Source organism: Pongo pygmaeus, chromosome 19 (genome assembly GCF_028885625.2).
Source record: "Pongo pygmaeus isolate AG05252 chromosome 19, NHGRI_mPonPyg2-v2.0_pri, whole genome shotgun sequence".
Lineage (NCBI taxonomy): Eukaryota > Metazoa > Chordata > Mammalia > Primates > Hominidae > Pongo > Pongo pygmaeus.
In genome coordinates, this window is record NC_072392.2 from 74,224,874 (window position 1) to 74,239,391 (window position 14,518).

General features: G+C 40.8%; 1 protein-coding gene and 1 pseudogene across 5 annotated transcripts; both read right to left on the reverse strand.

Moving 5' to 3' along the window:
- Positions 1-3,356: 3,356 nt before the first annotated feature.
- LOC129017384 (keratin-associated protein 4-6) lies at positions 3,357-3,933 on the reverse strand. Of its 5 annotated transcripts, none has more exons than XM_054457904.2 (2): positions 3,773-3,933; positions 3,357-3,682 (listed from the first exon to the last, which is right to left on the reverse strand). In XM_054457904.2, the coding sequence occupies exons 1-2, from the start codon at positions 3,931-3,933 to the stop codon at positions 3,370-3,372; spliced, it is 474 nt and encodes a 157-aa protein (XP_054313879.1). In that variant the 3' UTR covers positions 3,357-3,369. The 5 variants fall into 5 exon arrangements, with proteins under 5 accessions (XP_054313879.1, XP_054313877.1, XP_054313878.1 ...); XM_054457902.2 differs by having other exon boundaries at positions 3,357-3,727; XM_054457903.2 differs by having other exon boundaries at positions 3,357-3,562; positions 3,638-3,933.
- A 9,252-nt stretch (positions 3,934-13,185) lies between these two features.
- LOC129017597 (keratin-associated protein 4-4-like) lies at positions 13,186-13,910 on the reverse strand (annotated as a pseudogene).
- Between the last annotated feature and the right edge of the window lie 608 nt (positions 13,911-14,518).

Here is a 14,518-nt window from a genome sequence, read left to right on the forward strand (position 1 = left end):
CATGCTTCTAATGCTTATCAAGTTCAAGTCTGCCTTAATAGGTTATGGCAGTATGCTAGTGAAGTCATATATCTGTGTGGCAAAATGGTATATGTATACTGGGTTCCTTGCCATGAAAATGTGAATTGCACCTGTCTGGCCTCTGAAACTGGCATCGAAAAGAATACACTAGCTGAGTCTGCAGTGGTGTATGAGTCTTACTAGGTTTGTTGAGTTTCCTGTAAAATTCTGACTTAGGTGGTGCAGCTGAAATGATTGGTGGAACCAACTTGTTTAATCACCAAGCCTGTCGATTAACCTCTTCCTTACTTGCTGGCCAGATGGGACTGTTATAAGGGAGTTCATGGGAATTAAAACTCTTATTTCAGTTACTTCTTTAATCAAAACAGGCATCTCTTGTTGCCCTTCTGGAGTTCTATCTTGCTTAGTTTTACTAGCTAGAAAGGCTTGAGCAATTCCAAAGCTATATATTTAGCATGGGCAAATAATACTGAGAGACTTTGAAGTGAATGAAACATGAACTAAGTCAATGTTTCATTCACTTAAAATCCATCTCTACTATGCATTTAGATAAAGCTGATGTGACCACAGAATAATAACTGCAGTCACACTTTCCCATTCATAAATTTTTATCTACCTTGGGTTTCACCACAATGTCTTCCATATCATCTTTGGACCCTTCAGAGCACCATAACTCTCTCCAAAGCCAATTACTGTACTTGAGTATCTGTGCATACTTATCCTAAGAAGTTTCACATGCTACCCTTGGGACATTTCACCCAAATTATTGCATAGGCCTTCAGACCCGGGGTACCTGCTCCTTGTTATTGTGAGCCCTGGGTACTGAGCTTTCCCTTGTTGCTTTCCCTGAACTCTAGCTACGCCTTTGCAAATAGTGTCTTTATTACACAGATACACTGTGTCTTCTCATTCCTGCTGTGGCCCAGCTCTTGCAGACACAGGAAATTACAAGCCTCATATACTTTAATACTGAAAAGACCATATAAAACCTATAGTCTTTGATTTCACTCTAGCTAATAAAGCATAATGTTAAAACCAAAGCCTGCATCCTGTAATGAGCTGTTGTCAAAGAAGAACATATGAGAGGATAAAAGGTTTATTAATTCTGATGTATGAAATGACAAGTCTGTACTCTGTAGAATAATTTTGAGTGAATGGAAAAGGCTGAAGCTGAAAGTGTCTGCAAGGCATTTTTATGATATGCTAAGACCATAACGCCTAACTTAGGCTGGAGTGAAGCCCACGTAATGTTAACTTCTATTCATGTAGTCTCTTGACAACTTAGAACTTCTTTATTTTTACATTTCAGAAATACTAATTAGCTCTTAGTTACATTTCTTTGGAACTATAACACAGCTAATAAATAAAATTCTGATTTGTAGAAATTTTGGATTTAAAGCAGTTTTAATATACTTTGGATTATTAGCTGAAATATAAACCCTTATATTTATATAAATAAGATATATTGCACATATTGTGACACATTTTTTTCATCTACATAGAATAACACTTATTTGAGTTTTGGTGATGAGAAAACTGAGTCTCAAGGAAAAATACCACCCATGTTCTCTTAAGACAAAGCAAGGTGATTAAAGCCCAAAACAAAGGAGTAAAACCATCAAGAAAATGAAAAAACCTCAGTAACATTAGGGGCTAAAATTATAAAGGAGTTTCAGTCTGGAAATACTAAGACTTTGAGCATCTATTAATTAAAAGATGTAAAACTTTTATGAGAAAGCTGCCATGGATGTCATAAATTTCCCGAAATCTTGACTTAGAAGGTACACTGTATTCTGAAAGATCATTTTATGTTAAGAGAGGAAAAAAGGAAGGAAGGAAGGAGTGAGGGAGGAAGGAAGGAAGGAAGGAAGGAAGGAAGGAAGGAAGGAAGGAAGGAAGGAAGGAAGGAAGGAAGGAAGGAAAGAAGGCAGGCAGGCAGGCAGGCAGGCAGGCAGGCAAGGGGAGGGGAGGTGGAGGGAAGGTAAAGGGATTAGAAGGGGAGGGAGGGGGAAGTAAGGAAATAAGAAAAAAGTACTTGAGCTAGGGAGAACACTCAAAATTTCCACAACCAATAATGGAACATACTGGAAGTAGAAATACAGTCAGACAAAATGTAGATGACTTCATGCTGTTCAACTTGCTGGAGTTTTTAAGGGACATTTGAGGCATATACCAAAACTTAATTTTGAGTTGTAGAAGACAGTGCAACAATGATACAAATTTTCTTGCTGTTCTGTCAAAAAGAAAATTATGCTAAGATATTATTCTAGCCCAGGGTAGTGTTTCAATCATAGTAACAGCAGAAATTGTATTTATTTATTTATTTATTGAGACAGAGTTGCTCTGTCACCCAGGCTGGAGTGCAGTGACATGATCTCGGCTCACTGCAACCTCCTCCTCCTGGGTTCAAGTGATTCACCTGCTTCAGCCTCCCAAGTAGCTGGGACTACAGGTGTGCACCACCACACCCAACTAATTTTTGTACTTTCAGTAGAGAAGGGATTTCACCATGTTGCCCACACTGGTCTCGAATTCCTGGCCTCAAGTGATCCACCCACTCAGCCTCCCAAAGTGCTGGGATTGCAGATGTGAGCCACCACAGTTGGCCAGAAACTGTATCCATTAAGAGCCTATACTGCATTATGTACCAGGCCCTGTGGTGAGTATATTACACAGGTTATGTCTCTTAACATTTAAAGAATGTAATGCATTATCTCTATTCACAGAGAAAGAAAACTGAGGCCTGAGGAGGTTAAAAAACTTGCCCCATGCCACACAACATATACCTAGGGGAGTCGTGATTCCAAATACAGGTAACATGAATCAAGAGCCCAGGCTCTTAAACATGCTCTCCTGCATTTGAAGAGAGATGGCCCTTGATGTGAACTGACAGGTAAAGACACACACACACACACACACACACAGGCACAATGAAATCACTAACAAATCAGAAGATTTCAATATTAGGGAAGTGGCTGTTTATTAATACATGAAAACAATATTATATGAGATCATTACAGTTAGTGTCCCCTTCGAATGAAGACACTTTTCATCTAAAAATGACTGCATTGGGGCCTGGCATAACATATTTTAATGAATGTGTTTGTCTGTCATTTCCTAGAAGAGCTGAATGTCCACTCTGAATGCCACATGAGACAAAATGGCAGGGAAGTGTTCATTTTTCCAGTGGCTGGCTGGCTACAGTGCATTTTATATGACTAATGAAGACATTCATAGTATGACAAATATCACAAGGAGACATTAGCAGCAAGAGGAGGCACAGCACAAGGGGCAGGGGCAGGTGGAGATGACACAGGTTGGGTTGTAGCAAGTGGTGTGGCAGGAGACTCAGCCACAGACTGGACGCAGGCAGCAGCAGGGGCGACAGCAGCAGGGGCGGCAGCAGCTGTATTCACAGCAAGAGGGGCGGCAGCAGCTGGAGATGCAGCAGCTGGGGCGGCAGCAGGTGGGCTGGCAGCACACAGACTGGCAGCACTGGGGCCTGTAGCACCTGGACACACAGCAGCTGGGGCGACAGCAGCTGGAGATGCAGCAGCTGGGGCGGCAGCAGGTGGGCTGGCAGCACACAGACTGGCAGCACTGGGGCCTGCAGCACCTGGACACACAGCAGCTGGGGCGACAGCAGCTGGAGATGCAGCAGCTCGGGCGGCAGCAGCTGGATTCACAGCAAGAGGGGCGGCAGCAGCTGGAGATGCAGCAGCTAGGGCGGCAGCAGGTGGGCTGGTAGCACACAGACTGGCAGCACTGGGGCCTGCAGCAGCTGGACACACAGCAGCTGGGGCGGCAGCAGGTGGTCCTGCAGCAGGTGGTCTGGCAGCAGCTGGGGCGGCAGCAGTTCTCCAGGCCACAGCTCTGCTCAGAGCTGACAGAACCACAACAGGAGCTGACCATGGTGTCAGAGGGTGGAGGTTTTGGGTGGATTTCTAGAAGAATGAGGTTCTCAAGTTTGGAAGAATCCTTGGGCCACAGCCTCTTATATACTGCCCAGCTGTCCTGTTGGTACCACATTTTCCTTGTTTTTGTTTACTTAATAACTAAGTGATTATCAGATTACACAATAATGTTTGCCCATTTAATGGTTTAAACTTGTTGAAAACAAAATTTTCTTGTCCGGATGTAATAAGATCTATCACATCTGCCTTCTCTCATGATTCACACCTTGGTAGCATCTTCTAGACCACATTCTCTTCCTCTTCCTCCACAGAGGGCTGTTCATGTGATTCCCTGCATTTGGAATTGCATTTCTCACTCTCGCTTCAGGTACCCTCTACCAAAATGGGATTTGGTCAGCCACACTTCCAGTTATGCATTCCCTCTATGACCAATAGCAAGGAAAGCCCATCTGCTCAGTGTGGCATTCCTAGTCTGTGAGTCATTATTAAGCAATAAGCAAAGGGACAGCAATACCTGTGTGTGGCCTTGGTGACCTCTACATTATTGAAATGGGTTGCCTGTTCACTCTGAAGATGACGAGTTGGTGGGTGCAGCGCACCAGCATGGCACATGTATACATATGTAACTTACCTGTACGTTGCGCACATGTACCATAGAGCCTAAAGTATAATAATAATAATAATAATAATAATAATAATAATAATAAAGAAATGGGTTTCCCTGGATGTTTCAAATTTTGTGTCATGTTCTATATCCTTAAATTTTTATACTTGGTGTTACTAATAGGTCAGTTTCTTAAGTTGATACTTTGCTCTCCTATATTTTGTGTCATGTCTCTCCAGCTAATCTATTAGATTCTGGAAAACATAGTCCCATTTTTATTCCATAACTCATTGGTTTTTTTTAAATGCCTCTAACTGTCTGTTAACATAATGCAGCTGTGTGTTTTCACTTTTTAAAAAAGAAATTTGAGATAATTGTAGATTTACATATAGCTGTAACAAACAGTCCGAGGAGAGGCTGTCTGTATTTCACAGAGGCTCCCTAACAGTGTGTAACACCTGTATAATACTTTTAAGAATCTATCTACCCCCACTACTGTGTCTTGCATGATGTGCTTAATATAGAAAGAGCTCAAGCTCAGTGAAATTAAAAACAATTAGTTATTTTTCAGATTGACATATAATATTGTATTTACCATGTACAACATAATATTTTGAAGCATATATACATTGTGGAAGGGTTAAATCTAGCTAATAAGTGCATTACCTCTCATACCTATCATTTTTTTGCAGTGAGAACACTTAATATCCATTCTTAGAATTTTTCAAGAGTACAATATGTACAATATATCATCATTAACTATAGTCACCATGCTATAGAGTAGACCTCTTGAACTGATTCCTCCTGTTCAGCTGCAATTATATATCTTTTGACCAGTATCTCCTCAAGTCCCTGACTCCCTAGCCACCCCTAGCCTCTGGTTATCTTCATTCTCTACTCTACTTCTATGATATCAACTTTTTTGAGTGCGATCATGTGAGTGAGATCATGTGCTATCTGTCTTTCTATGACTGATTTACTTCACTTAGCATAATTTCCTCGAGATGTATCCATGTTGTCACAAATGACAGAACTTCCTTCTTTTTACGGCCAAATAGTATTGCACTGAGTATATAATGCATTTCCTTTATCCACCTACTCGTTGGTGGACACTTGCATTGTGTGCATATCTTGGCAATTGTGAATAGTGCTGCAATAAATCTGGACATGCAGTTGTTTCTTCAACATACTGAGTTCATTTCCTTTAGATACATAAGGTACCCAGAAGTGGATTGCTGGATCATGTGGTAATTCCAGTTTTAATTTTTTGAGGAACCCTTATATTGTTTTCCATAATGGCTGAACTAATTTACATTCCCACCACCAGTGTACAAGGGAGTTTTTTTCACATCCTTGCCAATACTTGTCATCTTTCATCTTTTTGATGATAGCCATTCTAACAGGAGTAAGGTGATATCTCCATGTGCTTTTGATTTGTATTTCCCTAATGATTAGTAATGTTGAGTACTTTTTCACAAACCTGTTAGCCATTTGTATGTCTTCTTTTGAGAAATGTCTAGTCAGGTCTTTTGCCCATTTTTAATCAGGTTTTTGTTTTCTTGCTTGTGAGCTGTTTGGGCTCCTTTTATACTTTGGATGTTAACCCCTTATGAGATATGTACTTTATAAATATTTTCTCCAATTCTGTAGGTTATCTCTTGACTCTTTTTGTGATTTCCTTTGCTGTGTGGAAGCTTTTTAGTTTGATGTAATCTCGGTCATCTAATTTTTCTTTCGCCTGTGCTTTTGAGGTCATATTCAAAAAGTCATTGTCAAGACCAATGTCATGAATCTTTCCCCCATGCTTTCTTCCAAAAATTTCATAGCTTCTGATCTAACATTCAAGCCATTAACCCATTTGAACTGATTTTTTATACTGTAAGAAATAAGGGACTAATTTCATTCTTCTGCATGTGGATACCCAGTTTTCCTAACACAATTTATTGAAGAAACTGTCCTTCCCCCATTCTTGGCATCTTTGTTGAAAATCAATTGGCTATAAATGAGTGACTTTATTTCTGGTCTCTCTATTCCATTCCATTGGTCTGTGTGTCTGTTTTTATGTCAGAATGATGGTATTTTGGTTACTGCAGTGTTGTGGTTTATTTTGAAGTCAGGGAGTGTGGTGCTTCTAGCTATATTCTTAGTGTCCAAGATCACTTTGGTATTTTGTGGTTCTATACAAATTTTAGAAGTTTTTAAAAACATTTCTGTGAGGAATGTCATTGGTATATTTATAGGGATTGCGTGAGATCTGTAGATTGCTTTAATAATATTTGGACAATATTCTTTCAGTTCATAAACACAGGATATTATTCCATTTATTTGTGTTTTCGTAAATTTCTTTCATCTGTGTTTTACAGTTTTCAGTGTAGATATCCTCACTTCCTTGGTTAAACTTGTTCCTAAGTATTTTATTTTATTGTAACTATTGTAAATGAAATAGTTTTCTTGATTTTTTTTTTCAGTTAGTTTGCTATTAGTGTATAGAAAACCTACTGGGTTTTGTATGTTGATTTTATACTCTGCAACCTTACTGAATTTGTTTATTAGTTCTCACAGTTTCTCAGTGGAGTCTTTAGGGTTTTCTACATATAAGATCATGTCATCTGCAAATAGAAACAATTTAACTTCTTCCTTTCCAATTCAGATATTTTTAAGATATTTTATTCGTGTAAATGTATAATTTTGTTACATGGATATATTGCATAATGGTCGAGTCAGGACGTTTAGAGTATCCATCACTGAAATAATGTGGATTCTACCCATCAAGTAATTTCTCATCATCCATCCCCCTCCTACACCCCTGCCCTTCAGACTCTCCATTGTCTCTCATTCCACACTCTACGCCTATGTGTACGCATCATTTGGCCCCACTGTGACTGAGAACATGCAGTATTTGTTTTTCTATGTCTGAGTTGTTTCATTTAAGATAATGGCCTCCAGTTCCATCCATGTTTCTGCAAAAGACATGGTTTCATTACGTTTTATGGCTGAAGAGTATTCCATTGTTTATATATAGCACATTTTCTTTATCCACTCATCCATTGATGGACATTTAGGTTGATTCTATATGTTTGCTACTATAAATAGTGGTGTGATAAACATATGTGTGCAGGTATATTTTTGGTATAATGATTTCTTTTCCTTCAGGTAGACACTCAGTCATGGGATTGCTGGATCAAATGGTAGTTCTAGTTTTAGTTCTTTGAGAAATCTCCATACCGTTTTCCATAGAGGTTGCACTAATTTACATTCTCAACAACTGTTTATAGGTTCCCTTTCAGCTCTATCTTCATCAACATTTGTTATTTCTTTTTGATAACAGCCATTCTTACTGGTATAAGATGATCTCTCACTGTGGTTTTAATTTGCATTTGTTTAATGATTAGTGATGAAGAGCATTATTTCAAATGCTTATTGGCCATTTGTATGTCTTCTTTTGAAAAATGTCTATTCATGTCCTTTTCCCCTTTTCAATGGAATTATTTGTGATGTTTTTGTTGTTAGAGTTCCTTGTAAATTCTGGATATTAGTCCCCTGTTGGATGGATAGTTTGCAGATATTTTCTCCCATTCTGCAGGTTGCCTGTTCACTCTGTGGATTATGTCTTTTGCTGTGCATGACAGACCAGGAGCACCGTCATTTTGGACAAACACTGCCACTTGAAGTTGCAGCTCCCTTTCTAGCCTCATGCATTTCAAGGAAATCACTTCTCTTCTAACTACAAGCAGCCAGAAACAGCAGACAGTAAAACAGATAAGATAGCTCGGGCACAGAGGGAAGCAGGGGGAAAGTCTCTTGGGTAACTGCCAAACTTCACCCTCATACAACGGTCCCCAGTAAAAGAGTGGGCCTTAATAAGCACTTTCCTTTCCCTTCACGTGCACTAAGATAGGGAAGTTAAAAGCAGACTCAGGGGCTATGCCTGCAAGGGAATAGACACACAACTCTCCCTCCCAGATAAGCACAACAAAGAGACACAGAAGCAGTCCAAGCCTCTAATAAACTCTCCCACCCTAAATCCCTAAAAACTCTTAGTCTGTAAAAGAGTGTGCCTCCAACCTAACTTGGCCAAACACCGCTCTTAGGTTTGTTTTCTCTAAAATAAACCTGTCTTAACTGGCAAGTCATCTTTCATGTTTCTTTCCTTTTTCTTTAATTCTTACAGTGCACAAACTTTTTAGTTTAGATAAGTCTTATTTGCCTATTTTCTGTTTTGTTGCCTGTGCTTTAGAGGGCGTAGTCATTAGTTTTTTGGCTAGACCAATGTCCAGAAGAGTTTTCCTTAGGCTTTCTTCTAGTATATTTCTTTCTTTTTTTTGAGATGGAGTCTCACTCTGTCGCCCGGTCTGGAGTGCAATGGCTTGATCTCGGCTCACTGCAACCTCTGCCTCCCAGGTTCAAGCGATTCTCCTGCCTCAACCTCTGGAGTAGCTGGGATTACAGGCACCCATCACCATGCCTGGCTAATTTTTGTATTTTTAGTAGAGGCAGGGTTTCACCATGTTGGTCAGGCTGGTCTTGAACTCCTGACCTCAAGAAATCCACCCCCCCTCAGCCTCCCAAAGTGCTGGGATTACAGGCATGAGCCACCACACCCGGCCTCTTCCAGTATTTTTTATAGCTTCATGTCTTACATTTAAGCCTTTAATGCATCTTGAGTTGATTTTTGTACATAGTGAGAGATAGGGATCCGGTTTCATTCTTCTGCAAAGGCAATCCAATGTACCCAGCATCATTTATTTATTGAATAGGATTTCCTTTCCTGTGTATGTTCTTATCAACTTTGTCAAAAATCAATTTGCTATAAGTATGTGGCTATACTTCTGGGTTCTCTATTCTGTTCCACTCATCTATGTGTCTATTTTTAACCCCAAACCATGCTGTTTTGCTTATTATAGGCTTTTAATATAATTTGAGAACAGGTAATGTAATGCCTCCCGCTTCTTTTCCCCCCTTCGGATTGCTTTAGCTACTTGGGCTCTTTTTCACTTTCCTATCAATTTTAGGATTTTTTTTCCCTAATTCCATTAAAAATGACATTAGTATTTCAGTAGGAATTGCATTGAGTCTGTAGACTGCTTTGGGCAGTGTGGTCATTTTAACAGCATTAATTCTTCTCATCCATGAGAATGAGATGTTTCCCATTTGTTTGTGTTATCTACAATTTCTTTTGTCAGTGTTTTGTAGTTTTCCTTGCAGGTATCTTTCACTTCATTCGATAAATATATTCTTAAGTATTTTTGTGGCTGGGCACGGTGGCTCACGCCTGTAATCCCAGCACTTTGGGAGGCTGAGGCGGGCGGATCACAAGGTCAGGAGATCGAGACCACGGTGAAACCCCGTCTCTACTAAAAATACAAAAAGTTAGCCAGGCGTAGTGGTGGGCGCCTGTAGTCCCAGCTACTTGGGAGGCTGAGGCAGGAGAATGGCGTGAACCCAGGAGGCGGAGCTTGCAGTGAGCCGAAATCGCACCACTGCACTCCAGCCCAGGCGACAGAGTGAGACTCCGTCTCAAAAAAAAAAAAAAAAAAAAAAAAAAAAAAAGTATTTTTGTAGCTACTGTAAATGAGATTGCGTTCTTGATTTGGTGTTCAGCTGGATCATTATTGGTGTATACAAATGCTACTGATTTTTGTTTGTTGATTTCGTATTCTGAAACTTTACTGAATTCGCTTATCAAATCCAAGAGTTTTTTGGTGGAGCCTTTAGGGTTTTCTAGATATAAGATCATGTCATCTTTTACTGTGTGAAGCTTTTTAGTTTAAGTAAGTCCCGTCTGCCAATTTTTGCTTTTGTTACCTGTGCTTTTGAGATCTTAGTCATGAATTCTTTGGCTAGATCAAGGTCCAGAAGAGTTTTTCCTAGGTTTTCTTCTGGTATTTTTATAATTTCATATTTTACATGTAAGTCTTTGATCCATCTTGAGTTTATTTTTGTACATGGTGAGAGAAAGGGGTCCAATTTCATTCAGCAAACAGAAATAATTTGACTTTCTGTTTTCAAATTTGAATGCTGTTTATCTCTTTCTCTTGCTTGATTGCTCTGGCTAGGGCTTCCAGTACTATGTTGAATAGGAGTGGTGAAAGTTGTCATCCTAGTCTTGTTCCAGTTCTTAGGGAGAATGCTTTCAGTTTTTCCCTATTCAGTGTGATGTCAGCTATGGATTTGTCATATGTGACCATGATTATGTTGAGGTACATTCCCTCTATACCTAATTTGCTGTGAGTTTTTTCATAAAAAGATTTTGGATTTTGTAAAATGCTTTTTTTTGCATCTACTTAAGTGATCATATGCTTTTTGTCCTTCATTCTATTAATGTGATATATCATGTTTATTGTCATCTGGAGGATTGGACCGTCTATGAATCTTCTTCCTCTCCCACGGGTTGACCCATAGCCAGTGGTAACTGATGTCTGAGTGCAAAATTCCAACCACCTTGTCTCTCAGAAAGATGGCTCTGTGATACTAATCACACTCTAGAGCTTCCTGTGGGGTCAGAAGAGAAAATAATTCAACAAAAATCATATTCTGCCTTAGGTTTTTAAACTCCTCTATTCTGCTTCCCAGTTTCTTACTGATTTATCCTGAGAGTATTTTCTTGTAAATTACTCATCCAAGAATCCTTGTTTCTGGTTCTATTTTGAGTGAATCCAACTTAGCACACCTCTTAAACACAGTTTCTTTTAGAATAAACGTTACTAGCGTGGCAATTCTGCCTTATCCTTCAGATATAATAGTGTGGAAGAAAAAGAGATTGAAGACTGGGTGTGATGGCTCATGCCTGTAATCCCAGCACTTTTGGAGGCTGAGGCAGATGGATCACTTGAGGTCAGGAGTTCGAGGCCAGCCTGGCCAACATGGTGAAACACTGTCTCCACTAAAAATACAAAAATTAGCTGGATGTGGTGGCACATACCTGTAATTCCAGCTACTTGAGAGGCTGAGGTGGGAAAATCGCTTGAACCTGGGAGGTGGATGTTGCAGTGAGCTGAGATGGCACCACTGCCCTCCAGCCTGGGTGACAGAGCAAGACTCCATCTCAAAAAAAAAAAAAAAAGAGAGAGAGAGATTAAAGACAACTAGTCCAGAGATAACTCTGCCAAAACTGGGAAGAAGAAGAAGAAAGAAGAGGAAGAAGAAGAAGAAGAAGAAAAGAAGAAGAAGAAGAAGAAGAAGAAGAAGAAGAAGAAGAAGAAGAAGAAGAAGAAGAAGAGGAAGAGGAAGAGGAAGAAGAAGAAGAGGAGGAGGAGGAGGAGGAGGAAGAAGAAGAAGAGGAGGAGGAGGAGGAGGAGGAGGAAGAAGAAGAGGAAGAAGAAGAAAAATATTTAGAACATTTACCTATTTAGTAGACAGCATACTCAAGAGTTGACCGTGACACCAGGGTAACCACTGATATTGTATAAAAATGATTTAATTATGTTACTGAAATAGGCCAAGCACAGAAAGACAAATTGCTAATGGAATGGAACTCATGAAGATAAAGAATAGATTGCTGGTTATCAGAGTCAGAGGAGGGTGCCTGTGGGAAATGAAGAGGTGGATTGATGGGTACAAATATAAGTTTGAGAGAAAAATATGACCTAGTATTCAATATAACTGCAGGATGACTATAGTTAACAATAATCTATTAAACATTTCAAAGTAGCTACAAAAGAATAATTCAGATGGTCTTAGCATAAAGAAAAGATAAATTGTGATGGATAATCCAATTACCCTGATTGGATCTTTACAAATTATATGGATGTATCAAAATTTTATATGTGCATCTGTTATATATCAATAAAGAAGGAAAATGTTTTGAAGGGCACTAATACTGAGGTTAGGAACACTGGTGTCTTAGGTTGGGTACCCACTGGAGCAGACCCAGGAGTATATTTGGGAGGTGGTCCCAAGAAGTGCTGTATGGAACACGAAAAATGCTCCAGGAAAGGGAGGGCAGTGAATACAAGATGAGTTAATGATCAGAATAGCCCTGTAGGCAGCTAGAATTTGGTGTCTCTGAGGACCTCTGACAGGCTGGTACAACATGCTCCCAACTGGAGGAGAAATAACTAAAGCATGTGTTCACCAGCCCTCACTCATTTGTTGAGTACTGTTCCGAGAGGCTTTAACTCTACAGTTCAGAGCTTTCTGCTTGGCTAGAGAAACTCTTCAAGAGAGTTCCAGGTGCTTGTTCTAAGAAACCACCATTGTATATTAGAATAAAGCGTGCTGAGGAAATTTCAGCGTGCCCCTGAAATTACATTCTGCAGAGAAGAACAACAGAAAAATTGACTGGTAATGACCACACTCAAAAAAGAAAAATAATGAGACACAGTATCTGTATATTTCTATGCCTGAAAATTTATTTAAGGTTTATTTAGATAAATATTTGTTTAAAATGGAATAGCTCCATATGAGAAATTATGGCAGAGAGCAAATATTTCAATTAAGATAGTTGACAGATTTCAGAGCAAATTACAACTTATGTTCATTTGGTAGAGAGGTAAAATGTGGGGGGAGCATATATTTGGAGGCCAGATTCAATCTAAGAATTGGTTGGAACTGAAGTTTTCCAACTAGCTTCCCATAACTCAGCTCATAGGTGAGCTACATCAAGACTGCTGGTTGATGAGAAACAGGTGAGTCCAGATGACAGCCTCAGCAGCAAGAAGCACTAGAGAAGGTGGGGCAGCAGGACGTGGTCTGGCAGCAGTTGGGGCGGCAGCAACTGGACACACAGCAGTTGGGTTGAAACATTGGGTTCTGCAGCAGGTGGTCTGGCAGCAGCTGGGGTGACAGCAACTGGAGATGCAGCAGGAGGGCCTGCAGCAGGTGAAGTCACAGCAGGAGGAGCTACTGCTGCTAGAGATACTGCAGGAAGGCTGGTAGCAGCTGGAAATGCAATAGCTGGGGTGGCAGCAGGTGGTCCTGTAGCAGGTGGTTTGCCAGCAGATGGGCTAGTGGCACAGAGACTGGCCACAATGGGGCCTGTAGCAGCTGGACACACAGCAGCTGGGGTGGCTGCAGGTGGTCCTGCAGCAGGTGGTCTGGCAGCACTGGGGTCTGCAGCAGCTGGACACACAGTAGCTGGGGTGGCAGCAGGTGGGCTGGCAGCACACAGACTGGCAGCACTGGGGCCTGCAGCAGCTGGGGCGGCAGCAGGTGGTCCTACAGCAGGTAGTCCTACAGCAGGTAGTCTGGCAGCACTGGGGTCTGCAACATGTGGGCTGGCAGCACACAGACTGGCAGCACTGGGGTCTGCAGCAGCTGGACACACAGCAGCTGGGGTGGCAGCAGGTGGTCTGGCAGCAGCTGGGACAGCAGCAGTTCTCTAGGCCACAGTCCTGGTCAGAGCACACAGAACCGCAACAGGAGTTGACCATGGTGTCAGAGGGTGGAGGTTCTGGGTGGCTTTCTAGGAAGGAGGGCTTGGAAGGTTTGGAAGTCTCCTTGCCCCAGATCCTCTTTTATACCCTGCTAAGGCCTGATGTCATCAGATGCAGCACTCTTTCCTTGTTATTGTTTGTCCTGATAAGTAGGCAATTATCAAATTAGGCAAGTTTGTTTCTCTGCTTAAATTTGTCAACATGGAGAAAAGCATTATTTCCTTCCCCTGGTGTGTTAGGATTCCTCAGGTCAGCTCTTCTTGAACAACCTCTTGTGTGCCTCTTGCTGTAGCTTCCTCCTTGAGCTGCCATGTGACATCTGCCTGTAGGTACCATGTGCTGCAGCCTCATTTTCCTTAATACATTATGTCTGACCTTGGGTGATTTTAATTCTTCTAGGCCCGTAATTTTCTTTTGGTGACTGAGGAGGAGAAAGCTGTGCTTTAATCTCATGGCATGTTTGTAATAGATCAAGTGGGCAATGAAGGTTTGAATGTGAAACAGGTGGCCAGTGGCATGAAAACACAAATACTATTAGGATATATTCCTTGCCACCTTCCATACGATGAATCATGACCTGTTTTCTAGACATTCTGATGGGGAAA